This window comes from Carassius gibelio, chromosome A24 (genome assembly GCF_023724105.1).
Source record: "Carassius gibelio isolate Cgi1373 ecotype wild population from Czech Republic chromosome A24, carGib1.2-hapl.c, whole genome shotgun sequence".
Lineage (NCBI taxonomy): Eukaryota > Metazoa > Chordata > Actinopteri > Cypriniformes > Cyprinidae > Carassius > Carassius gibelio.
Window position 1 is genome coordinate 3,044,039 of NC_068394.1, and position 27,310 is coordinate 3,071,348.

General features: G+C 35.7%; 1 protein-coding gene across 2 annotated transcripts in view; it reads right to left on the reverse strand.

Moving 5' to 3' along the window:
- Window positions 1–27,310, reverse strand: part of LOC127945918 (SRC kinase signaling inhibitor 1-like) — a 50,410-nt gene that overhangs the window by 9,373 nt on the left and 13,727 nt on the right. Inside the window, exons 2-18 of one of the 2 annotated variants that reach the window (XM_052542103.1) lie at window positions 26,735–26,976; window positions 22,121–22,144; window positions 16,628–16,829; window positions 14,985–15,310; window positions 13,074–13,852; window positions 12,050–12,133; window positions 11,838–11,878; window positions 9,560–9,720; window positions 7,481–7,656; window positions 7,250–7,380; window positions 6,217–6,364; window positions 5,903–6,123; window positions 4,959–5,191; window positions 4,427–4,715; window positions 4,160–4,302; window positions 2,873–3,058; window positions 2,496–2,615 (exon numbers count right to left, since the gene is read on the reverse strand). In XM_052542103.1, coding sequence (XP_052398063.1) covers window positions 2,496–2,615; window positions 2,873–3,058; window positions 4,160–4,302; window positions 4,427–4,715; window positions 4,959–5,191; window positions 5,903–6,123; window positions 6,217–6,364; window positions 7,250–7,380; window positions 7,481–7,656; window positions 9,560–9,720; window positions 11,838–11,878; window positions 12,050–12,133; window positions 13,074–13,852; window positions 14,985–15,310; window positions 16,628–16,829; window positions 22,121–22,144; window positions 26,735–26,926 — 3,456 coding nt within the window. In that variant the 5' untranslated portion in view covers window positions 26,927–26,976. The remainder of the gene's footprint in view (window positions 1–2,495; window positions 2,616–2,872; window positions 3,059–4,159; window positions 4,303–4,426; window positions 4,716–4,958; window positions 5,192–5,902; window positions 6,124–6,216; window positions 6,365–7,249; window positions 7,381–7,480; window positions 7,657–9,559; window positions 9,721–11,837; window positions 11,879–12,049; window positions 12,134–13,073; window positions 13,853–14,984; window positions 15,311–16,627; window positions 16,830–22,120; window positions 22,145–26,734; window positions 26,977–27,310) is intronic. The other variant, XM_052542104.1, reaches the window with a different exon arrangement.

Genomic DNA, 27,310 nt, shown 5'->3' on the forward strand with positions numbered 1-27,310 from the left:
TCCAACATCTTGACCCAACTGGTAAGCGGTTTGTGGAGTAATAATGGATTTATTATTATTAACAAATGATTATTATCATTAATATTGACTATTAATTGTCACAGTCTTCAGCTGGTGGTCTTCTGTGAGTGTTGTGTTTGTTTGATGCCATGTGCTCTCTCTTGTCTATTTTCTAACCCCGTCTATCTTGTTACCTCATTATTGTTTTATTTGCTCCACCTGTGTTTCTCCCTTGCTCCCAGACTCATTCACCTTCACTCCACACACACAGCTGTTGCCCATTGTCACGGACTATTTATTCTCGTTCCATGCACCACTCTGGCTGTCTGTATTAAATGTTAAAAGTTAATTCTTAGTTTGTATTTCAAGTGCGAGTGTACCTCTAGTTATGTATGTGATGTTGCTTATCTGTCAGAGTTTGAACCTGTTTTGTTTTGCCTTGTTGGCTTTTTGTTTAAGTCCATTAAAAAGTAATTTCTGCTGCATTTGGACCTAGACCCTGTTTCTTCCACGGTGCTCTCTTCGCTGTGCCGTGACAATTAATAAATGGTTGTTATTATACTTATTATATAACACCATTTCATCCATTTTTGTACGTACTACACATCAGTGCGCAGCATCATGATCCGTTTCAGTACAGTTTGGTTGCTACAAATGTAGACAGAGACGCCGTTTGCAAGGTTTTGGAACAAATAGCAAAAAAAAAAAACAGAAATAGAAACACTACTTGAATGAAAGAAAGAAACACAGGGGATCTCTACAGAGCAGCATGCAGCAGTCGTGTTGACTGACACCCTGCATGTGTGCAAGAAAGCTGATTTTAGCACTCTTTCACACTTCTTTCATTCTGAGACATTAGTAGTACTCATCACAATGCAGGCTGACGACAAGATTCACACACACACACACACACACATATACTGTACAGACACAGGCTGTCCAGATATCTCAGATGATAACAACACTGTCAAACAGACCAGCAGAGCAGTTTTCTTCTTAAGTCAACCTGAATTCACTGGTCAGATTCTTATAGTGTCCTCTAACTAATGGCTTGTTGATACAGTAAACAGAACTAGTGGAAATTAGGCAAGTTCATAGTTAAGAAACATGCAGTGTATGGAAAAGCTGTTGAGACTGATGAGAAGGCAAAGTCTGCAGTTTATGTAGTTTGCAGTAGCTGACGTTTTTTGTGCTGTCTGTTTGTTTTTGGCTCTTGAAGGTTTTGCTTTAAAGCTTGTTAAAATTGATTTGCTACCAAAGTGTCACAACATTACTGTCACTGTGAAGAAGAGGCACAGACTGACATAACAAAAGATAGAGAGAGAGAGGAGAAACAGATGACTTTGACTGATATATGCCGTTTTTTCCATCAGCTTAGCATCAAAAGAAAAAAGTGTCTCTTATGTCAGAATGTTCTATCTGTACAGATATAATAATTATTAGCATGTACATTTTGCAGTTACAGATTTTATACTTGTCATTTTTTTTTTACATAATATATGCATATTTTTGTTACTTGCTTTGAGGAAATTTGTGACTTGACCCACCTAAGTATGGAAGGCCATTTTCACCTTAGAGCAAAAATGAAACTAATTGTGAGAAAGTTAAAAATAAGAAATAGTCACACTAAAATAAATAAATAACATTATATAATGAAATAATAATACATTATATATAACATATAATGCTTAATATTCAATAACATATTAAAGCAACTAAGATAAACATTTGCAATTGTGAGAAAATGATAATAATATTGTAATATAATATCATTTAAGAATGTACTGTATATTTATAAAATTGTATATTTATAATATTCATAATTACATTTAACTTATAATGATTACTTTCATAATTATTCGTTATAAAAATATATTATTAAATAAGTTCATTATTGTACAGTTTTTAATATAATAGCTTTAATAATAAAAAAATATTATATTAATTTACTAATATTTTATTTAATGTTTATTTAATGATACAAATATTAAGTAAAATATAACTGTATAGTATTGAACTTCTTAATGCTTAATTTCTTTATTTAATATTATATCAATATAATAAATTATTAAATAAAACAATTGAGTAATTAAATTATTTAAATAAGAATTAATTATATTATATTATATTATATTATATTATATTATATTATATTATATTATATTATATTATATTATATTATATTATATTATATTAGAGATTATAAGGGGAAACATTTGCAATTTTTTTTTAAACAATAATATCTCTGAGGTGGAAACAGACATATCAAATATTACAAGTGAAGAAACACTTGAAAAGGTTAGAAAAACATATTTTCAAAACCAAACCTCATTCAAGCTGTGTAATAACATGCAGCAGCACAGCTGGTTAAAGACTTGAAGAGATGACAGATTAATAGGTTTTGTGTCAGAGTGCATTAGCGAGGTTCAGGAAAAACCTCAATGGCAGAAGTTATAGGAAGGCTCGAGAGGAAGGATTGGCAGTTTACACGTTACCTCTCTCCACAGAGAGTTGCTGATCCACTGGCCTGCCCTGTCAACACCGTTAGGAGTGACCTCAGCAGGGCTTTGGGGCGCAGCAGTGACCCTCAGTCTCGCTGGGACTCTCTGAAATGCCTTTCGTGTTGGTGTGTGTTGGAATAATGCATTGATGTGTTCAAGTTTGGAGGAAAATGAACAAGACATTATTCCCAAATCTGTGTTATTGAAGTCTTGACAAAGCAATATGAATGATTTATTGGCTTTTTACTGAATAACCAATCAAGAGTTTTTGCACCTGAGTGTCATCCTTTATGTACACATACACATACTCATAAGAAATGGTGACAAGAACACCATTTTATCCATCCAACAGATGTATCTAAGCATTTTACCTCTAGTTCTGCCATTATCTTCTCATCTTCATCTTCATCTTCCTTCATCCCAGAAGCAGCGATGACTGGAGGTGTGGATGAAGGTCGGGGCCCGTCCGAGGTCGATGGGCGTCTCAGTTTGACTGGAGGTGTCTGGGATTGAGTCGGTACTTCAGCCTCGTCTCTGTTCTCTATCTTCTCCAATTTCTACAAGAATAAGAGATTTATGAAAGAGCGACATAATAAACATCGCACAGCAAGATATGAAGCAAAATAAATATTATCAACTGTAGCAAAGTAAATAACATTTTAACAGTTAACAGCTAATCAAGTACAAAGTACATATTATTACAACAAAAGCATTAGAATTTGTTACTATTCTACTCATACTTCAAATTCTGTTCAATTATTACAAAACTGTCTCAGATTTTCAAAAGTTACGATGATGTGAGTCTATTGATATTGACCCAAAATTATAATGCGTATCTAAAAAACTTAAATCTACTGTAACAAAACTTTGTACACTTCATCACCACCATTATCTGAGGGCACATGCCAAATTTGGGAAGAGTGCCACCTACCGGTCATAAGATCGGTGTTCAAAAGTTTCAATGATGCGAATCTAGTGATTTCTGACCCAAATTAAAATATATAGAATAGAAGCTATATCTTGGCTAAATTTTGATTTATCGAAACACAACTTGGAACACTCCATCAGCAGCTTAATCTAAGTGTACACGCCAAATTTGGGAACAGCGCCAAGTTTAGGTTATGAGAACGGTTAACATTAGCATATATACCAAAATTTCCATGTATAAAGCAGAACAGATCTTAAATCTTGGCAAAACTTTGATCTACTGAAACAAAACTTGGCACACTTCATCAGCACCATGATTTGAAGGTACATGCCAAATTTGGATACAGCACCACTGAAAAAAATTATGTTGATGTGAATGTAATGATTTTGACCCAAAATTGGCAGATATAAAGTAGAATAGATTTTAAATCTTGGAAAAACTTCTGTCAAAACAAAACTTGGCACACGTCATTAACACCATGATCTTAGCAAACATGCCAAATTTGTGAACAGTGCCACATACAGGTAATGAATTTTATTTTTGCTCAAAACTTTTTAAATGTCAGAAAATCGTTAGCTTTTTGTGACAGATTGCTTGAGTCATGCTGAATTCATTGATACTAATTTTACCAAGATCAGATGAATGTTGCCTGTAAAAAATTTTTAAATTTGTCGCAACCTGTAATATTTTTTTAAATGCTTTAATATATCCCCACAAAATTGGTGTTTACCTTCAAACTCTTGTTCACGGTGATAACTTCTCCACTGCTGTTGGTCGTGAGCCCAAGACCTGATGGGAAACTTCGTCGTGGAGGAGGAGGGGGCGGAGACTTGGACAGCTTCTCTGTGCGATACCGTGGCACAGTCAACTCCCCTGATCAATCAATCAAAATAATTGATCAATAAACCTTTTAATCTGTCTATTGATGAAAATGAAGCATAGCCAAAATCATAAGGCAGTTACTATAGCTCTTGCTGCAGTAATGATATGATCTCACCTGATCCCCTGTGTGGGATGCCGTCTTTGCTGGGTGGTTTCGGTGGGGTTTTGCTGGGCTGATGTTCAGGTGTTAAGGTAGGAGTGGAGGAGGCTGAACCAGGTGCTGGGAGGGAGGACAGCTGGGGTTTTGGCGGTACAGCCGGTTTGGTGATCTGCTTGGCGGCGAAGTCCAGATCTGGAATGGCCTTCATCAGCTCGGCTTGAGTTTCCTCCAACAGACGATTGATGTCTTGAGCGCTGAACTGAGTTAAACTGGCTCTCTTCTCCTCCCAGTCTCGCTCTGCAGCCTAAAGACACACACACAAGGTTCCCAAACTTTAAATAAATCTTACCCGAGGTGTGATGCGTGTGTTTACATTGACAGTTTTTGGAGAGAGTAAAGGGCTGAAGTTAGCAAAATGATTCAAACCTTTTAAAATGTTAAAATATTTATAGTACATTCACCATTTTATTATTTGGACATGACTTTTGAAACTAAAGTAGCAAAAAACAGAAAGAAAAGTAAATCTAGTCACTAGTGAGTTCATTACCAGTCGGACTTCCACAGACACTCCTTTGTCAGACTCTCTACGTGCGGGCAGATCTTCCAGGCCGCTGGTCTTTATTGGCCCTGTTGAGGTGCCGTCCAGTTCAGGCATGATGGGATCTGTCACCCCGGCCCCTGCCAGCCAGTTACCCAGCGTAGTGCTCCCTGGAATACCACTGCTGCTCATACTGGCACCAACGGCAGAGCCAAGCACGTTCGACAGACTAGTGGTACATCCTAAAATCAGTCAATCAATCACTGAATCAGTCAATGGTTTAAATAATAAATTATCCAACAAGTATTAGTGTTCCCGAATAAATGTTCCCAAAGCTAAATATATCAGTTAAAGATCAATATAAGAGTCCAAACAGCTGATAAATTATCCAAAAAAAATGTGTTTGTAAGTAATAAATGCATCAAGGCTATAAAACTGGACCAAAATATGAGTCCACAATCCAAAATAATGCTTCCTCTAGTGAATAAGTCCATGCCCTGTTGTTGTCTCGCATCAAAAACCACCAACATATTTTTAAGAATGTTAACATGGTGCTTGATCTGTGCAGATTTCTCTCCTGATTCAGACCAGATGACTTTTTCACTGTAGAAAGCAATATTATGGATAGAGGACTCAGATTTTAGCTGGAAACAATGGTCTTGATGGATTTCTTTTTTTACAAATACATTAACTGATGGACTGGAGTGACGTGGATTACTTGTGGATTATTGTGATGTTTTTATCAGCTGTTTGGATTCTGATTCTGACGGCACCCATTCATTCCCTGCAGAGGATCCTTAGGTGAGCAAGTGATATAATGCTAAATTCCTCCAAATCTGTTCAAATTAAGAAAAACTTATTTATATATTGAATGGCCTGAAGGCGAGTGAAAAAAGATCCACAACTCCTTAAATAAATCAAAACCTCAAAGAGACAGTAAAACTGGTGTTTACCTATACTAGAAGCACTCGTCAGGCCGGGATTTGAGGTATTAGTGCCCAGGGAGGAAGAAAGAGTGCCAGTGCCCAATAAGGTGCATCCTAAATCAGGCAGATTCAGAGAAGGGCTGGCGAGAATATCTAGATCGGAGCTCCTGCTGAAGTCAGTGTCACTTGCACTGGAAACTGAACTACTGAAGTCATCGGGTGTCCTCCACACACCTTCTGACACCTGCCTGTACACAAACACACACTGAGGAATGCTTTAGGCATGGCACTAGAGAACGTATCCAAACAAGAGTGAATGGTTACGTGTTTGTGTGCGTTACCTTCGTAGTAGAGCGAGTGTATTGGTGATGTTTCTGCAGCGTTTCAACAGGGCCTCCAGTCTGAGAGGTTCCTCTTTCAGAAACTTGACGGCTTCCACCTCCACCCTCAACACCACACGCATCTTACTTTGTAAATTGGGGAACTGATCTAAACATAAATTGTAGAATATAGTGTATAGAATTAGCCTATAATTGGATTATATAGATTTCCTCAGTGCTACTGTGTACCAAAAAAGATTAAGACCAATGTAGTCTGATTACAGAACGAATTAATCATTTTATGAGTCTTTTTTATTTATTTAAATTATATAGCACAACCAACTCTCATGAGTTTTTTACTGAATCAAAAATATACTGTACAACCAGTATATGGCAATTCATGAATGAATCATTCTGAGGATATGGATCTTTTTTAGTGCATCCAAACCACACAGCTCGACCAGTGTAGTCCGACTCCTGAACAAATGACTCTTATGAGTCGGTTTTGTTTGGCAAATCAAAAATATATAGCAGAGTCAGTCAGTGTAGTCTGACTCTTTAAACAAGAAATGGCTCAAAAAACATTTAGTGAATCAAAAAACATACAGCACAACACATTTAGACCGAATCCTGAATGAATGACTTTTATGAGCCAGTTAATTTTAGTGGATCAAAAAAAATTGATTCATGATTCATTCTTTTCAGTGAACCAGAAACAATTACAGTGTAATCAGTGGAGTTTGATTGCTAAACAAACTTTGTAGTGAATCAAAAACATATGGTAAAGCACAACCAGTGTAGTCTGCCTCTTGAACGCATGACTAATATGAGCCGGTCTTTGAAAGTGAATCAAAATGCATAGCACAATCAGTACAGTCTGATTCATGAAGGGTCTTTTTAGTGAATCAAAAAATATATAGCTCACCTAATCTGAATCCCTAATGAATGTTTACTATAATTGTATATTCCAAATTTTGTGTAAACAAACAAAATGGATTATTATATTATTAAAATAATCATTAATGCAAATTCCTCTTCTTGATTGGTCACTCACTCTTGAGGTCACTGACAGTCTCTCCCAGTCTCCTGAGCTCCAGACTCTTCTGTTCTATTTCCTGTTCTGTCACCAGGTGATGGTTAAGCCCCGCCCCCATCCTCATTTCCTCCACCGAGCGCTCAAGATCGCTGGAAACACAAAGGAACAAATCGCATCCAACACAAATCTTATGCAGCATTGTTTTTCAGTATGTGTTCCCTTTAAGATGTTGCAGATGCTTTAGCTCACTGTAATTGTTGTATAATAAGTTCTTCTTCATTAAGGTAGCGTAGCCTCTCTTCTTCAACAAGAAGACGCTGACGCTGTAATGGATCTTCTTGTGTGCGAGACGCTTCGATCAGACACATCCCCAAATCAGACTCCGTCTGCCTCAGTATTACCTGAACGGAGTCCTGATTCTGCAACTGTAAAACACACAGATATACAAACCTGGACATATGAATAAAATATTGTTAGATATAAACGGGAAGAATAGATACATAAAAATTGTATAAGACTCTTTATACAGTACTCATTTCCCATGCAATTGCCTGTCAAGCTCCAAAAACATAAAAATGTATTATTTATGTGCTAATTCCCTAGTCTTCTGAAGCAATTTCAGAGCTTTGTGTGGATAAAATGAATTTAAGGCATTATTTATAATCAATTTACCCCAATGAATATGTCATAAGTTAGAATTTTTCCTATTCATCTAGCAATATTATGCAAAAATTAATTCCCACCTGTGTATAAGATTAAATGCACAGCAAAACAAAGTAATATAATTTATTTGTTTTCTAAACCTTCCAGCTGACATATAAAATATTATCAGTTAACTGTGCCTAAAATAATACACACCAGTGCACAAGAAATTATAATTAAAACATAATATATAAAAATATATATTATTATAAAATAGTAAATAATAATAATGTCATACTTATAAATTATATAACATTATTATTAATATTATTATTATTGTTGTTATGTCTTATTATTAATACATCATTCAAATAAATATAAATATTCATCCATCCATCTATCCCATCCATCCATCTATCTATCCCATGCATCCATCTATCCATCCATCCGTCCATCCATCCATCTATCCCATCCATCCATCTATCTATCCCATCCATCCATCCATCCTATCCATCCATCCATCTATCCATCCATCCATCCATCCATCCATCTATCCCATCCATCCATCCATCCTATCCATCCATCCATCCATCTATCCATCCATCTATCCCATCCATCCATCTATCTATCCCATCCATCCATCCATCCATCCTATCCATCCATCCATCCATCTATCCCATCCATCCATCCATCCATCCATCCTATCCATCCATCCATCCATCTATCCCATCCATCCATCTATCTATCCCATGCATCCATCTATCCATCCATCCGTCCATCCATCCATCTATCCCATCCATCCATCTATCTATCCCATCCATCCATCCATCCTATCCATCCATCCATCTATCCATCCATCCATCCATCCATCCATCCATCCATCTATCCCATCCATCCATCCATCCTATCCATCCATCCATCCATCTATCCATCCATCTATCCCATCCATCCATCTATCTATCCCATCCATCCATCCATCCATCCTATCCATCCATCCATCCATCTATCCCATCCATCCATCCATCCATCCTATCCATCCATCCATCCATCTATCCCATCCATCCATCTATCCCATCCATCCATCTATCCCATCCATCCATCCATCCTATCCATCCATCCATCCATCTATCCCATCCATCCATCCATCCATCTATCCCATCCATCCATCCATCCATCCATCCTATCCATCCATCCATCTATCCCATCCATCCATCCATCTATCTATCCCATCCATCCATCCATCTATCCCATCCATCCATCTATCTATCCCATCCATCCATCCATCCTATCCATCCATCCATCCATCTATCCCATCTATCCATCCTATCCATCCATCCATCCATCCATCCATCCTATCCATCCATCCATCTATCCCATCCATCCATCCATCCTATCCATCCATCCATCCATCCTATCCATCCTATCCATCCATCCATCCATCCTATCCATCCATCCATCCCATCCATCCATCCATCCATCCTATCCATCCATCCATCCATCCATCCATCTATCCCATCCATCCATCCTATCCATCCATCCATCCATCCATCCATCCATCCATCCTATCCATCCATCCATCCATCCATCCATCCATCCATCCATCTTATCTATCTATCCATCTATCGATTTACAAAGCAGTTTTTAGAGCTTACATGAGACTTACGAACGCACAAAACACACACACACCTGTAACTGGCGCAGTTGTGTCAGCTGTTTGCGCAGCTCAGCTGTGTGCTGCTGCAGGTCAGTAAGGTGCAGCTGCATTTGTGAACGGGACATTGCTATTGGCTGAGAGGCTGCAGTGGGCGGAGGCGGCATCAGAGCCAGAGGAGCAGATGGTGATGACACTACCAATCCACAGGAGCAAACGTCATTCATAAAACATTCAACTTAAAATATAAAAACACATGCAATTTCATGTTAAATCTGTAACTTATCATCAGATTTTACTATGAGCCTGTTAGTCATTCTGCTTTAAATGTCTAAATCTATTTAATTATTTCAGAAAATGCCTAATTTGCATATTAACCACAAAAGACCAAACAAAATGCATCTGATTCTTTGTCTTGATTTGTACATCATGAGTCACATCCAAAAACAAGCCCGACAGAACTCAGTACATCTACAGTACGTTGTATATTCATGCAACATACAATCAAATTCAGACCCTTGTTTGCATATACATTCAAACATAATCTCAGAAACAGACTTTGATGTCCTTATTAGATCCTTTTAAGAACTGTAAAAGACAAAACATTCGAATACACTGACATTCAAGAGTTAGTGGGAATTTCCATACAACAAAAACATTCGGGGAGAGTCTATATGACAGACATACTGTATATATCCAGTGCCAATAAAAGAATACACCACATTGGACTTTTTGTGCTACATGAATCATGTATTTAACTCACAATTTTGCTGTTTGTGAACTCAAAGTGCTCTGCAATCTTAAATAATATGCATAAAATTAATTAAATGTATAAGTCAAATGAGGTGAATACTTTTTATAGACACTGTATACTTAAACAGATGGTTTCCAAACTCCAGGATCTGAGATCCCTCAATACAAACATTCTGTACACACTCCTGACGTAAAATTGCAATGCACAAATCGCAATGCAACACAATCTGTAACGCAACACACATAGGGGAAACCAAGAGAGAGTGACAGACAACCAGACATATACTGTAGTAATATACCTTTTTGTTTTCTAAACCTTCCAGCTGAAATATAAAATATCACCAGTTAATTGTCCCCAAAATAATACATACTAGTGCACAAGAAATTATAATAAATGAATAAACAGAAATGCATATTATAAAATAATATTAATAATGAAAAATTGTAAATATAAAAATAAATAAAACAGCCAAATATGTTATGAATATATATTGTCATTTTTATTATAAGTTACAATAAATTAAAATAAATATAAAAACTATACACATATGAAAAACAACATATTAATATAATATTAATATTTTTAATTAATTTAAAAAATAATATTATATTGATAAAACATTTAATTAATTAAACAAAATTTAATCAAAAAAATAACATAAATAATATTATTTATAGAAATATATTTAAAAAAATATATAATACATTATAAATAATGACTTTACAAATAAGTAAAATATCTAAGTAAAATATCTAAATATATTTATATTAATTGCAAAATGTATTCATTATAAACAATAAATTAAATACATTGAAATAAATGTATTATTTAAAAAATATATGATGTCTCATAAATTATAATAAAATATAAAATATAATTTCTAAATATAAATATTAAATCATAAATATTTAAATATAATATAATATAATATAATATAATATAATATAATATAATATAATATAATATAGTGTCTGTGGCATTAGCAAGATTTCTATTCATGTTAATTTACATTACTGACGCTCAAATCATGAACTCAGTCATGGACTACAGCCGTAAAACACAAACAAACATTAGCTAATGTAAACCAATCCAAATGAGCTTCATTTGAAGTCAGATCATACTGCGGTCCTTGAGGACTTGGCCTGCCTGCTTCTGTCATTTAGATAAACATCCTTTAGTCGTGTCTTATCTCCACCATGCATGATTCACTCATTTAATGACCTGTTAATTGATACGCCTACTCTGCATCACTTAATTGTTCTAGTGAACATAATTAGTTAGCTATTCTGAAGCACAAACAGTTCAGGATTTGTTGGAAGTGTTCACTTGATGTCAATAAGATTATTTTATTAACCTTATACACCAAACAATGCTCATGCATTAATGTTCAAGCATTTATATGACGGGCCTATGTTGAATTGTATTCATTTTGATTGTGTTTGTTAGTATGGTAGTTTTAGTGCATGTCATAAAATGTCTTCATCTTTGAAATTGTAAACGTTTTTAGCAATGTTTCCCACAAGCCATACTGACACTCACTAAGACCATATGGTACTCACTCTCTGGTGCAGAGCAGTCGCTTGCTGTTTCTGCTTTCTCACTGCAAGACAAAAACAGGAAGCTTTGGGGGACAAACTCCAATTGCATGCTGATATAAGTTAAATGGACAGGCATTATTAAAAATGAATGTTGACAGCTTCAAAAGTCATTCAAGAGTTTCAGGTTTAATAGTGAGATTCAGTAGTATTGGACTGAAGTGCAGATTTCTTACGGGCTGTCTGGGCCTCGGGTCAAAACGCTCTGAACTAATCCGGTTAAACTGGCTATCTGCTTCTCCATGGCCTCCATGCGCTCTCTAAAAATACAAAATACCATTAAACACATACAAACTAAATTATCTCGCAAAACTGCAGTTCATCCAAACAAAATGTGTACATAATCTTATGATACTAAATCAAATCTTAAATAAAAAATACATATTATTGTAAACAATTATAAATAAAATGTCTAATTAATTCATTATAAATTATTCAAAATATATTTAAATAAATATGTAAAATATTTTTATTTAGATTATAATGCATTATTAAAATGAATATATATTTGAAAATATCTTTATATATATTTACTTATAATTATAATTATATATATATATATATATATATATATATATATATATATATATATAATTATTAATTATAATAAAAAATCGAATGCATGACAATATGAAATAATATAATATAATATAATATAATATAAAGTGCCTTCATTCACAATTTTTTTTTAAGTTGTCTTGTAAAACTTTTGGACTCCCCTTAGAAAACCTGCATATAGAAATGATATGAGGTGGGCAGAAAAAAAAATTATTTCAATGCTTGTGCGCTTGCTCGCAAAAAAATTTGCATCACCCCCGAAAATATTTGCATTTGCTCACAAATCTTTTGTGGCTAAAATAATATGTAGTAGGAAGAAAAACTATATTTCAATGAGAGGAAAAACTGCATTTGTTTGCAAAACTTTTGCATTTTCAACCCACAAGTTGTTCCAAATCTGTATAGGTTTCAAACTTCTTCACATAAGAAGATATTTTGAATAATGTGAGTAACCAGCAAAAGCCATAGTCCAAAGCCAATGGCTACCGTTAACTGTTTGGTTACCAGAATTCTTTAAAATATCTTCTTTTGTGCTCAGAAGAAGAAAGAAACTCAACATGATGGAGAGTAAATGACAGGATTTTCATTACTGGATGAACTATCCCTTTAAGGAGAGCACACCTAAGCAGAAATGACTCTCACCTGGTCTCTTCATTACCAGGTAATGTTGAGCCGTACACTGGTAATGGCCCTCCGTCTCCTCCGGGGCCCCCAAGCATACATATCTGCTCCAGAGGTGGTCCTCCTGGACGATTCTTTGGACTCTCTATGTACACAGTGCCATCTTTACGAAAGCCATGTCTCCCAGGGGACCCTCGTCCCGGATGGCTGCCATACGGATCCCTGCCATCGGACAGTTTTTGAGGCGAGGCTGGAGGTAGGGTGCGGAAGCCCATCGCAGCATATGGATCTGCATATATAGGACCGCCGGGCCTGTAGATGGCACCCTCGAGCTCACATTGCAATGCCGCAGCAGGGTAGCCACCAATAGAGCGCACAGACCCACGGCGGTATGCCAGAGCTTGCGGCGAGGCAACGCTGAGCCGAGGATCCTGGACGAGCGTGTATGGGTCTGCGTATATCGCTTCGTTTTTTAGCAACACCACACTTTTCGAGGATGATGTAATTTCCTCATCTGGCTTCACATCACGGCGTTCTAGAATGGCACTTGGGGAGGAGCAAAATGTAGGGTGGGAGTGGCCAGCCTGCTGGGAGGCGTGGCCTCCGGGGTGGGCGTGGTGTTGCTGATAGGGGTGGAGCTGAGGTGAGGCATGGGGACCCGCGTAAGAGGACGGACGCCCACCTGTGTAAGAAAGACGTGATTGCGAGCGTGACGGAGATCCAGAGGGAGGAGAGGAAGACGGGAGTGTGTTTAAACGCCGCGTGGGAGAGGATTCCCTCGAGGTGTACACCAGCTCTCTCTGGAGGAGTCAGACAGAACGGGAGAGAAGAAGTCAGAAGTTAAACACACATGACATATGACACAAAAAAAATTCATAGTATCAGAACACAACTGTGATATTGCAGGTTTTCTCTAAAATGAAATTTATTTCTGTGACGCACAGCTTAATTTTAAGCATCATTCCTCCAGTCTTCAGTGTCACATGATCTTTCAGAAAACATTCCAAAATGAAAACACTGCTCAAGAAACATTTCCTATTATAATCCATGTTGAAAGCAGTTGCACTGTGTAATATTCTTTTGGAAAACATGAAACACCTAAAAAAAGTTATTTAATCAGTAGAAAGTTCAAAAGAACAGCATTTATTTGAATTAGAAATCTTTTGTTACATTTAATATTTTTATCAATAAATAAAAACATGAATTTATTTCCAAACAAATAATTAAATAAAATCTTACTGACCATAAATTATTATTATATAAAAATACAATTATTTCATAAATATCATGCATTCAAGAAAATATATATTCTCTTGTGAACTTATTTTTTGGTGAATTTATATTATATTAAAAAATATATATATACTGTAAAAAATAGTGTTAATACGTTATTGTAAAGAATAAATTATTTTTGTAATTTACAATTTAAGTAAAGGCGTATCTAAAATGAATCGAATGATCTAAATGCATATACTTTTACAGTAAAACATTGGTAAAAAATGTTTTATGTAGACTATATAAAGATTGAAACTTTACAATTTATAGTGAATTTATATTATATTTAACAAAATGTTATTTTACTGTAAAAAAGTGTAAAATTATATTTTGAGAAAAAAGCATTATCTTTGTATAAATATTAATTCAAGAAGAAAATGAATATATCTTAAAAAAATAATGCATGTAATTTACAGTAAAACATTGGTAAAATTATATTATGTAATGTATGAACGAATGTATAATTTAAGGTACAAAAACAAGAGAGCATAGTAAACTGATTATTATTTTAATATTGTTCATTTAATGTATGAATACTTATTTAAGAATTGAAATAATATGCTTATGTTTCTTTTTGTTGTTAGTTACTGACATTGGGATGTTTTATTTGACATAATATGTTACACAGCTATCGGTTTTAACCATGTGTCCACTCACCCGCAGGTCTCCGTTGGCGATGTGTGTGTGGTGTACGGCGTGGGCTGTGTGTTGTGCATTGTAGTGTGTGTCTCGTAGCGGAGCCTCTCTGCAGTAGATCTTGATGAGACACCGGTCGTGGATGTCACGAGGGTCCTCCAGCTCGTAGAAGATGTTGCGTGCCTCATCCTTTATAAGGAGAGCTGTGCCGGGCGAACGCAATGCACCCATCGTCAGTTTCTGAGGGAACATGTGCACGATGAGGGCGTGAAGCGTCTCCATGCTGGTCAGCTCATGAGTGATGTGCACCCGCCGCGTCTCGTCACCAAACTGCAAAAACAACACCGCTGAGAAAGACACAAAAATTGATTTAGTCGATATTTGATATGCAATACAACAGTCCAACTGAGTTATACAAAAAGTGATACATTCTCTCGCAGCTATATAAAATATTGAACGCTGCTTGTCCAATCAAATTAGGGAACCAGAACTAACTGTGTATAATTGGTTTTGTCAGACTCAGTCTGGATGGTTGCATAACTGCTAAGAGTGTAAAAACTCCCTGCCTGATTCACCCAGAATTTTTATTGAAATTAAATTAAGTTGCAAAATTGACTCATGCAGGGAAATAAATCTATATTTATGTAGATGCTTCACTTAGACTGCATTCAGAGTGCATGTTTTTATCAGTTCATGCATGCCCTGGGAATTGAAACTATGACACTGATGTTGCCGCAATCTACTGTTTGAACGACAGGATTTATTTGTAGATGCATTTCAACTGTATGACAAATTTCCATATATATATAATTTTACAAACATTTTTTTTTCTTTTTCAAATACATGTTGTTCTTTTGAACTTTGTATTCCATCAAAGAATCCTAAAATCACGGTTTCCACAAAAATATTAAACATTCATAATAATAATCGATGCTTCTTGAGCCGCAAATCAATGATTTCTGAAAGATCACGTGACATTGAAGATTCATGAAAATTCATCACAGGAATAAATGACATTTAAAAACATATTCAAATAGAAAACGTATTTTAAATAATACAAATATTTCACAGTGTATTACTGTTTTCACTGTATTTTTGATCAAATAAATGCAGTCATGGCGAGCGTAAATGACTTCTTATCAACCCCAAAGTTTTAAATGGAAGTAAATTATGAATGTAGAATAATAGGAAGCATTTGTAATTTTTATTTTTTTTAAATACATTCAAAACTTGGGGTATGTTTACCTTACCTATGATTAATATCAACATTTAACAATATCAAGATTAAAAACCCTGGATGGTTTTTACCCAAAATTTCTCGGCTTTAAACCATTCAGTTTGGTAAATGGCAGAGCAACTTTTACTGGATTCATTATATATGTATACACTCAATAAATCGAATTAAATCTATATAAATAAATAACTCTAATATAATTGAACATATATGTATTTACATGCCTTCAGCATTTAGCATCATGGTCCTTCACGAGGATTGTAAACTGTGTTAAATATGGAGGTTAGCCAATAAAAATAGAGGTTATTTATACATACAGTATAACAAGTAACAAATCCAGGTCAGATAGAGAGTGCCAACATGCACTAAATGATTAAATGGTGCACGAAAGCTCTCCTAACATTAAAACAGAAGTGTTGATGTGTCATACCCGGTGCTCTCAGTTTAGCCTGGCTGGGCGATCGTGACAGTGGAAGACTCTGTCTGAGGATGTTGGAGCGACTGAAGCCCAGCGGCAGCTCAGCATCGGCCATGCTTTCCAAATTCTCCGCAGATGCATAACACACTCGCCCTCCCACCTGCTCACCCAGTGAGTGCTGCTGCAGCCCCGCGGCGCTGCGTGGAGTCCGCGCCTGCAGGAGACAGAGACAGAGACAGACGGATCAGTGTGAGTCTCAGAGCCGAGGGATGGAGGAAACACTCTCTAACCGCCCGTATTGCAGAACTAGCAGTTTTGCAAGGGTAATGAAACCACTGTGATGGGAAGGCAAAAGAGCGTCTAGGGAAAACTGGGATGTGTGTGTGTGTGTCCAAAGTAGTGAAAGGAAACGCATGCAGGCTGAAACATTGTCAGATCATGCTGATAACATGATCATGTCAGCTCGACTGCTGCTGTGGCTGAAGCAAAAGAAGATATCCCACAGGAGGCATCCTCAAATTCATGTGGATTTTTCAATTTAGCTCTTCACTCATATGATTATATGTTTGCATTTCTGTTCTTTTTTTTAGGTCGGAAGATTTCACAATTTATATTTTCTAGCTTTCTATTTGAATACTTTTAATATAGCTATAACATACCATAAACTAAACATATCCATATACATATATATACACACACACACATATATATATTTATATACACAATACAGAAACATACTATGATATTCCAGAGGTTTCTTAAATAACAAACCAAAATGTCAAACAAATTAACAAACAATGAAACAATTGCAAAAATTTGGAATTTGCAAGCGGAAAGGCTTCTACTTACACCATGCAGCAATATCTGCTTTCTTTAAATCTCAGCACAGCACATACAGTATGGATGTCAGAGATGTGGCGGTGCATAACAGAGAACGTTTGCAGTAGGCCTACTAAGAATCGTTCTTAAACTGAACACACTGTTCCTACACTTCTAATTGGCCAAAACATTTTGATTGACATGCATTCCAGCCAATCAGAATGCGTGAAGTCTTGATGGACAGGACAGATGTTTGCAGCTGTGCTACTCCATGCCAAATTTCACGGGTGTTAACAGTCCTGGGATTCCTTTCTAGAGAGAGATATAATCAGGAATGTGCTGCAAGTTTCAAATATCTATTTACAAACCAAATAAATCTATTAGTTTGACAATATATTGTAAATCTACCGAGAATCACAGCATCATTGATTCTGTAATCTTTCTCTATGGGCTACAGGTTAATGGCTTCACAATAAAAGTGAATTAACCTCATTTCCCCTTAGTTAATACATTAATTAGCATGACAGCCTCAACACGACAGCACTTATTGATTGAGAAGTGTGGCGTGTGTTTATGAGAGATGGAGATTTGCTAGTGACTTGGCAACAACAAGAGAAGGTGTGAAGTGTACATTTATGTAAATGTATTGTCTTAATGAGTTATATAAATAAACAAAAGTTATTTTAGGTATCACAGTGATAATATTATAAAGTTGTATTATTATATTTACATATTTTATATAGTCTGTATTAATTTAAATTGAAAAAGTTTTAGTGATTTTTCTTTTTTTTAATCAAGTTAAACTAAATGACAATAAAAAATATTATAGCTGAAATAAAATATTTTAAGTAATTTCAACTTTAGTTTCAGTTAGTGCATCAAGTTAGACTAAATGAAAATTAAATAAAATACAAGCTGAAATAAAATAAGTTTAAAAATTTTTAATTTAAAATAAATTAATACTTTTTATATTTGATTTCAGTTCAATTTCATTTCATTTCAAGTTATATTTTTAAATACTTTTATGTTTTATTATATTTTATGGTTTTAATGTAAGTTTTAGAACTACAATAACCCTGACATACACACACAGTTCTGTCAAAACAATAAGAAGTGCATCTTATTAAATGGACATGATATGTCACTGACATTGAGAGTATTTGGTTATGATGGCTTTCCAGGTGCACAGTCATCCAGCGGTCTCTTAACCCGTCACGACTGCCTGCATCTTCCATGAGTCTCCTCTTACTTGAGTGGTTTGTTGTCAGTGACAGACCTGCGTCTGCAGCTCTGTGTAGTGTCACTCGTACAGTTCACCTCACACACAAGCCTGGTGTCACACATTTGAGCTCGACACAGACAGTTACAGCTTAAGTGCTTCACACTTGGTCCACATCTCAACTCTTCCTGGAAACAGAGATTCACAGACAGCATCCAGATGGAAGTCGAGGAACTCGGTCTTTGTAATATTGTAATATCCAACCGTCAGATGCAAAATTCTTCACCTCAGTCAAAGGCTGCTAATCGACTGATCAGGGGAGGAAAGTGTTAATCCAGGACTGACATTATTGGGCAATGCAATGACACCCAGCACTTGTAATACTGTATAAAGATCTGAAAAGAAAAATTAATTCTGCTTACCAAGGCTTCATTTATTTTATTTTATTAACGTTTAAGTTAATGCAAGCCCCACAACAAAGTAATTCTTTATTTATATACTATTTTTTTTATTGACTGAGTGATTTTTTTTGTCAAGCTCTAATATCACCTATAATGCTCTCATATCCTATTCAGGATGCATTACACATATCCAAAATTACTATTCAGACTCTAACATTCTCGCAAAAATGTTTTAATAAAAATAAATGCTGTTCTCATTTTAAAATAAATTCTTTCTATTCATAGAAAAATCCTGAAAAAGCAACACAGCTTATTTCAGCACTGATAATAACCAGAAAGCTTTCATGAGCAGCACATCAGCATACAATCATGATTTCTGAAGATCATGTGACACTGAAGACTGGAGGAATGATGCTGAAAATTCAGAACAAATTATTTTTTTTTTAAACAGGCTACGTATTTGTACTGCTGTACTACTGTATTTTTGATCAAATAAATGAAGCCTTAGAGAGCATAAGATACTTTTTAGAGCATAAGAGAAATTTCTTTGGACAGTGTATCTTAGAGGTTACAGCAACCCCGCGGCTAACACTGGTTTCTTTTGAAAAGATTTTATGGGATTTTTACCTTTAACAGGATTGGACAGGAAACAGTTAGAGAAGAGGGATTCAGGGAAATGCAATCTGTCGAAGCCCGACGATCGAGTCCTTGAGCGAGACACTTCAGGGCAGAACTGCCTCAGCTATAAATGCATTTACAATCACCCAGTATTAAGTGTCTAAATGGCAGCTAATTATAAATTGCTGAATTCTTAACGTAATCTATTCATTATTGATATTCATTATTAATATTCAGATCTAATGTATGCGTGTGAGAAAATCTAACAGTGATGAAAGAACCTGGTTCAACACAGCCGATGGTTCTCTTGTAGTCCAGAATGCCGCGAGCTCATCGGTACACCTGGGGCCAATTTAACCAAAGCAAGCCGTGCGTTTCCACATGCCAGAAGCCGTCAAAGAGTTTACAATCTAGGGCAACCAGGCAGCTTTTAGATTCATGTCCTCGGAAATGTCCCCATTTTACAGCTCGTTCATAACAATATATAGCAAAAAACGACCTACAGTACACTACCAGCAGGTAACAAACGTGTAGTGATTATTTTCACCAACAGAGGGTGCTGTGAGATTGCCACTACTTGGCTACTTTAACCATGAAGAAACTAAGAGTGTTGCCAAGTCAGCGGTTTAAAAGTAGCCCAATTGCGCGAGGAAACCGCTGACTTGAGAGCACTATTACATCAATTATCAAAAGAGACACATTCTGCGTAAGAAATATCTTATTTCCCTACTATATAGTAGTCGAAAAACAGTATGTGAGGTGAGTAGTATGTCCGAATTCATAGTATTCGAAAAGGCGGAAAGTACCCGGATGACCTAATTCTTTCTCCTGGATGCTGAAGTGCGCATTCGATGAACACTTTACTATCCCATGAGGCCACGGGAGAAGATTTATGAATGGCAGTGAAGCAAGGCAACTGAGTTAAAATTCAAATGTAGTAACGGTTATTGGTTTCAAGCTTAATTATAATGATTATAGTCACTGACTATTCAAGTTCAATTAAAATACTGTTTGTTTGTCCCATATAATATGAGCTGAACATGGCGCTGTTTTGCGAACAATTTTAAACATTCTCGTTCCATCAGTGAATAAATAAAAAGTAATAATTGACTAAATTGTTTCACTTGCAATTAACTACATTTGCAGAAAGCAAACACGTTTGTGTTCAAAATAAGTCTAAAATGCAAATAATAATAATTAGCTATAGCAAGCAAAATGAAGTAAAAAAAATGGTGTTAATTACAGCTTGTGAAAAGAAAATATTAAATACAATTATTTTTTAAATACTGTTTTTTTTTACATAGGTTTTTTTTTTTTTTGGTAATGTGTTTTTGTAAAGTACTAATTTTGTTATAATATGATACTGTTTTGATCTGCTTTTTTTTTGGTTATTATTTACAGTGTGATTTTTGGTGAATAGTATTATTAAAACCAGTAAGGGCCAGTAAGCATCATAAAATTATTAATTATAATAATATTAGGCAACCCACAACAATTAAACACAAATGTGTTCTGTCGTCATTTTATAAATCATACATAATAACAAGTGAGATTTCAATGATTTTGACCACAAAAATGTTCCTGGTTTTCTGATCACTGCATTCGCCATATGAAAAACACTTTTCTTCCCAAGGTTTATACAGTTTACAAGAAGAGAGCAAACCAGAAGAAAGCCAAGGGCAAATTTCTTTGCTCAAAAGGATCTTAGTAACACTTCAGATCGCAGGTTTGTCACGTTCAGCTCTCCAGGGAGTTAAAGAAGACTATTAAGGCTGTGCACAGCTTGACCAAATCAGCCTTGGGATGCTCCGTAGGGTTCTTCAAAACCTGTCCTCTCTCCTGATCCTGTGAAAGGTATCTCAGCTCTGGAGGATTTCCAGCATTGTCCAACTGCCAAATGGACTGTAGGTGTACCGACTGCCCCTAGGGGATGCAGACCGGTTGCTTCACTTCTCACATCTTGAAGACCTGCAGAAGTCCCTTGAAGACACTGATGTCATAGGCTGCATTTACAATGGAGGTGAGTCAGTGCTCTGGAACCTTGCGGAGGAGTTTGCCTTGAAGATGGACTTCCAGGAAATGCATACAGTCTATAAATAAATAATTTGCCATATAGTTTCCATAATAAATGCTCCTACAGAGCCACTGGATTATCCCAGTATGCACCTTCAGAATGCATTGTGTTCACTTTAGCATTAAATGTTATTCCCTGTGAGGCATTGAGCAAGAGCAGCGTTTCACCATTCATTCAGCAGACCATTACCAGTTAATGCATAGATACATTTCAGTTATTCAGTGCCATTTTGTGTCATGCATTGTTTAGTTTGATTGCACAGTGGATATACTGTGATGTTTTGCATCAGAAGTTTTCCTTGAGGATCATTAAAGCTACACAAACATACATAAACATGCAACACATACATTTGGAGAGGGAGAGATCTCTCTTACCTTAAAACTCCAGTAATGTGGCTGCTAAGAGAATGAGAGATCAAGATAAAAGGGAAAGAGTAATGAGTTATGCAAGGTTACATCTATTTAAACACATAAACTAGCATTCAAACGTTTTGGGTCAGTTATGTTTTTTTTTTTTTCTTTTTTTTTTTAAAGTTAATATATTTATTTAGCAAGGATGCATTAAATTGATCAAAAGTTACAGTAAAACGTTTAAAATTCTGCAAAAATTTGAAATTGCTAAACTTTCTATTCATAAAAGAAAGCTGTGAAAAAAATACATGCTTACTTTCCACAAAGCAGCAAACTGATTTCAACACTGATAATAAATAAACAATTATTCTTGAGCAGCATATCAGCATATTTCTGAAAAGTCACATGACACTGAAAAACATTTAATGTTGTAATGATACTGCACAATATCACTGTTTTTTATTTATGTACTTATTTATTTTTAATAAAGAAATGTAGCCTTGGTGAGTATAAGATACTCATTTTAAAAATATTTTTACAATTATAACGACCCCAAAAAATCTCATCCATGGAAAACATTCAGGTTGGAATAGAAAAATATGGATATACTTTAAATTAAGAAATTAAGAAAAGTCCTTGATTGTGTCAAAAACCTTAGGTCAGTGGTTTAACACAGTGTTTTTGCATGAGGGAAATTTATTTCAGACTTTCAACATCAAATTTTCTGAATTTTCAGAAAACTATAATGTGGGTTTTAGAGCTAAACAAACATGCTTTCAAACTCTTATTTATATGTATCTCTTTATCTGAAACTCAAAACACTGCCTACAAAACATTTTTGCACAGACATGCTCAGTTGTTTGAATTAAATGTTCAAACATGCCCTGAAAGGTGGGTAGCTCACTATGTTTTGAGATGCTATTTAGCTGATCACTAAGACCAGCAGAAGTGTTTGTGTCAGAACAGAACACAAAAGCCACATTCACATGTCCGAACACACACACATTCATTAGGAGAAGGGCTTTAGTTAACTTACAGTAAGAGTAGTTCAGTATGAGGAAGAACATAAATTAGATGAAGACCCACCCTGCATCCCTCTCGTCATATTTCTCTCAATCCCTCTCTCTGTCTCTCATTGTTTATGTCTCATTTACACAGGCATGGTTCTCTTTGTGTGTGTATGTGTGTGTGTTTCTCTGTCACACACACACACACACACACACTCAGACACTGCGGCAGGCCACACCTGCTTCTATACCTCCATGTCATACAATCACCTACACTGTTGCTATGACGACACAGAAATCTACAACATCACTACAATTTAGCATGTTAAATTCAACATCAAACCAAAATCTCCCGTTTTACTTTCATAAAACACTGCTGATCTGTGCATAATCCGTCTGTGCATGCAATTCCAGACTGAAAAACATCAAAAAGCCTCAAATTATTATTATCATCATTGTTATTATTACTAAATAAATACGTAACAAATAAAAAAATAGAATGACGTTTTTAAATTAAACTTGGAACTGATTGGAACTGTTTATGAATAGTACTGTAGGTAATCAAAAACTTATGGTAATTAAATAAAATAAATAGAGCATGCATGGATGGATGTTTTTTTTAAAAAAGCACGCTATTCTAGATTAAAAAAAGGCAAAATAACAACAACATCAATTATTATTATTAATAATAATATTAATATATTAATACTAATTATTATTATTATTATTATTAATAATAATAATAATAATAATAATAATAAATTTAAAATTTTATTTATAAAACAAAGTAAATAGTTACATCTTTACATTCAACTTGGAACCAGTTGGAAACATTTATAAAATAGAATAAAACAGGTTAGAATAGAATAGAATGGATGGATGGATGTTGCTTGCAAAGAACAAATCCCTTTGAATATAATGTTTCATTTTAAAGTATGTCTAAATTTAAAAGTATAATGGTACAGTATGTGAATGCTCATGCTTTCAGGTTGAGAGCAATTATATATTAAGTCCCACCATAATACATTTCCACACACACAATTTGTACCTGATTACATCCTCAATCATACCATCAAGCTGTCAGTCTGTTCACTGAGGGTTTCTCATGTCCTCCATGATACCATGACTAATTAATTAGCTCCATTCTCGGCCGACTTTCTTTATCTACTTCTCCTCTCCTCATCTAAGGACTGAAGTAATTTCCTTAGCTAGTCTCTCTCTCTGCATCCTGAAGCTAACAGCCAACATGAAATTGCATGTACAATGGACCCTATTTACTTTAATACACACTCCTGGTCTTATTGTGCACGTCACGATTCAGTGCATGTTTTTCCACACAAAAACTCTCATCATAATTACCTGAGAAACAAGGTTTCAAACGATGGTTATAATAGCCAAATAACCGTTTTGGTTTTATTTGACTGTTATAGTTAATGCAGCCTTTCTGAATTGCTGCCAGCATTAATACAGACGTTTAATGCATATTAACATTCAATTTTAAGAATCTTTACCATTGGGTTACATGGAGATGCTATGGAGGGTGAACTTGACCTTCAGCCTTCACGTCCCTGTCAGAAATCCTCAAAAGTGTGTGCCGGTGGTTTTTGAGTTGGGGAACAGACCCCCACAATCCACTGCAAACTCACATTCTGATACATAACGCTCACATCGCAAGATCCAACCGGCTCCTGAAGAATAAATCCAAATCCCGCCCTACATTGTTTCATGCACTAATACGTCACTTTATGGAAGTGAAATGCGAACGTCTCTGTCCTTCAGTGCTCTTGCTCTCTCTGATTCTCAGTCTCCTGTATGCCAGCCAGCTATGTGATATCATTGATTTCCCTACATGAGCTTGGTTACCATGGTAACGGTAGACTCCCCTCTCTCTTTCTCATTCCAGTGGTGTTTGGAGACGATGGATGCAGCCAGACGGGCAAATACACAGAGCAAATACAAGGAATGATGGAGAGATTCCAAGAGGAAAAAGAAAGAGTGGCTTGATAGAGAGAGAGAGAGAGGGGGGGGGGGTGGCTGAAAGAAAAGAGCAAATGGCCATATGGATTTGTACATAGGTGCAAATATAAGCTAGACTTGTACATTTTCTAATGAGAATTTCAGTGTTTGTGCATTTGAAAGTTGCGCACTCACAGTGTTAAGGCCTGTTCACACCAGGAACGATAACTATAAAGATGACTATATCAGTTAAAACTTACATTTTTGAACATTGTCTTGGTTACTAACTTAAATAATGACTGGATTTACGTTGAACATTGACTGTCCAAGCCTTAAATTGTTTAAAACAATATAAATAGACTTTAGTATAAATATTAAATAAAATATTATTTTAAAATATTGCATTGGCAGCTAACTAAAATAATTACAAACAAAAACCAAAACAAATTTGTTATATTTTTTTAAATCATAAAAATAACAAAAAGCACATACAATTATTAAAAATGAAACTAAAACTGAAAATCTAAAATTAAAAGCTAATTTAAAAAAAATATGAGTAAAAAATGTACAATGGTTACTATGTGCTTGCTTATTAGTCCAGGTCAAAACAATGGAATTAACAACTGTGTGTGTGTGTGTGTGTACATGTGTGTGTGTGTGTGTGTACATGTGTGTGTGTGTGTGTGTGTGTATGTGTGTGTGTGTACGTGTGTGTGTGTACATGTGTGTGTGTGTGTGTGTGTGTACATGTGTGTGTGTGTACATGTGTGTGTGTACATGTGTGTGTGTACATGTGTGTGTCTGTGTGTGTGCTCTTGTTTTAGTGTCATATCAGGACACATGACATGGGTATGACACAGGTATTACAAGGAGAGGGTGACTTAAGAGGACATAACCCATGTCCCCATTTTTCAAAACGCTTATAAATCATACAGAATGAGTTTTTTTGAGAAAGTATAAATGCACAGAGTTTCCTGTGAGGGTTAGGTGTAGGGTTGGTGAAGGGCCATAGAATATACAGTTTGTACAGAATAAAAACCATTACGCCTATGGGATGAACCCACTTCCCACAAAAACAAACATGTGTGTGTGTGTTTATATATTCTTTAGCAATTATTAGACTATTAAAGTATATTTTACAAGAAAATACGATTTAGTTTTTTCTAATTCAGAATTCAGTGTTTTATTCAGTGTGTTACTTGTCTTTTTTGTACTTAATTACTAAATTCACCAGCAATGTTTGAGTGGAGATTTTTTCTACACCATTTCTTTCCAGTGAATATATACACACACTCCCAGTATGTGCAATAACAGGAGAGACGGTTGACTTATCAACAACCACCCTACTAGAGAAGAATGACTGCAAAGAGGAGGAGGAGGAGGATGAAAGAGATAATTAGAGGTGGGAGGAAGTATGACAGACAGAACACAAAAAACGGAGAACAAAAACTATGACAGGCGGAAAAACATTCATCAAAGGCCTTTTTCAATATTTAAACATAGAGCATAAATATAGAACAGCATTTTTGGAACCTTATTTTAAGGTCGCTGTGTGGAATCAGGACAAAACAGGCCCTGATTCAAACCTGCATCTCCCAAACGAGCACCAAGGCTCAACATATCTGGAGCAGATATATCAAATACACACACACACACAGATAGTCGCGTGTGTTACCTGCTGCCGTGCACAGTTGGTGTTGACCAGCGTGGCGGCGTGCTGCGGAGGGTATTTGTTCCTCTGATGCTCCGTCTCGCCGCTCTTGTGGAGCTTAGCAAACGCCTCCATGTCGGGGTTAGAGAGGCGGCGTGTGTTACTGCCCAGAGTGTGATAGCGGCGCTGATATTCAGCATCATCCCCACGCAACATCACAAGCTCTTTATCTTCTAGTTCTCCCTCTCTCCTTCTCCCTCACAAACCTGTGGAGAGGAAAACGTAGAAAGCAAAAGGTCAAGGGCTGGATATTTGGTATGTTGAACGGAGCAGTTCGATGTATACACACTAAAGTTTGCGAGATTAGGATTAGAGCTTCCCAAGACATTGTATTATAAAATATGATGACTAAAGTGACTGGATGGTATGTTTTTTCTGATGCAATTTGTATGCTTGTTGGCTAATATTACTCACAACCCAATGTGCTACAAATGAGGACTAGAATCTCTGATGTCTTTCCTAATTTGATGGTGTTGTAGTATGTCCTAGTTTCGGTGTAATGGCTTACTGTATACTTATAATTAAATGCTTTGTTATCAC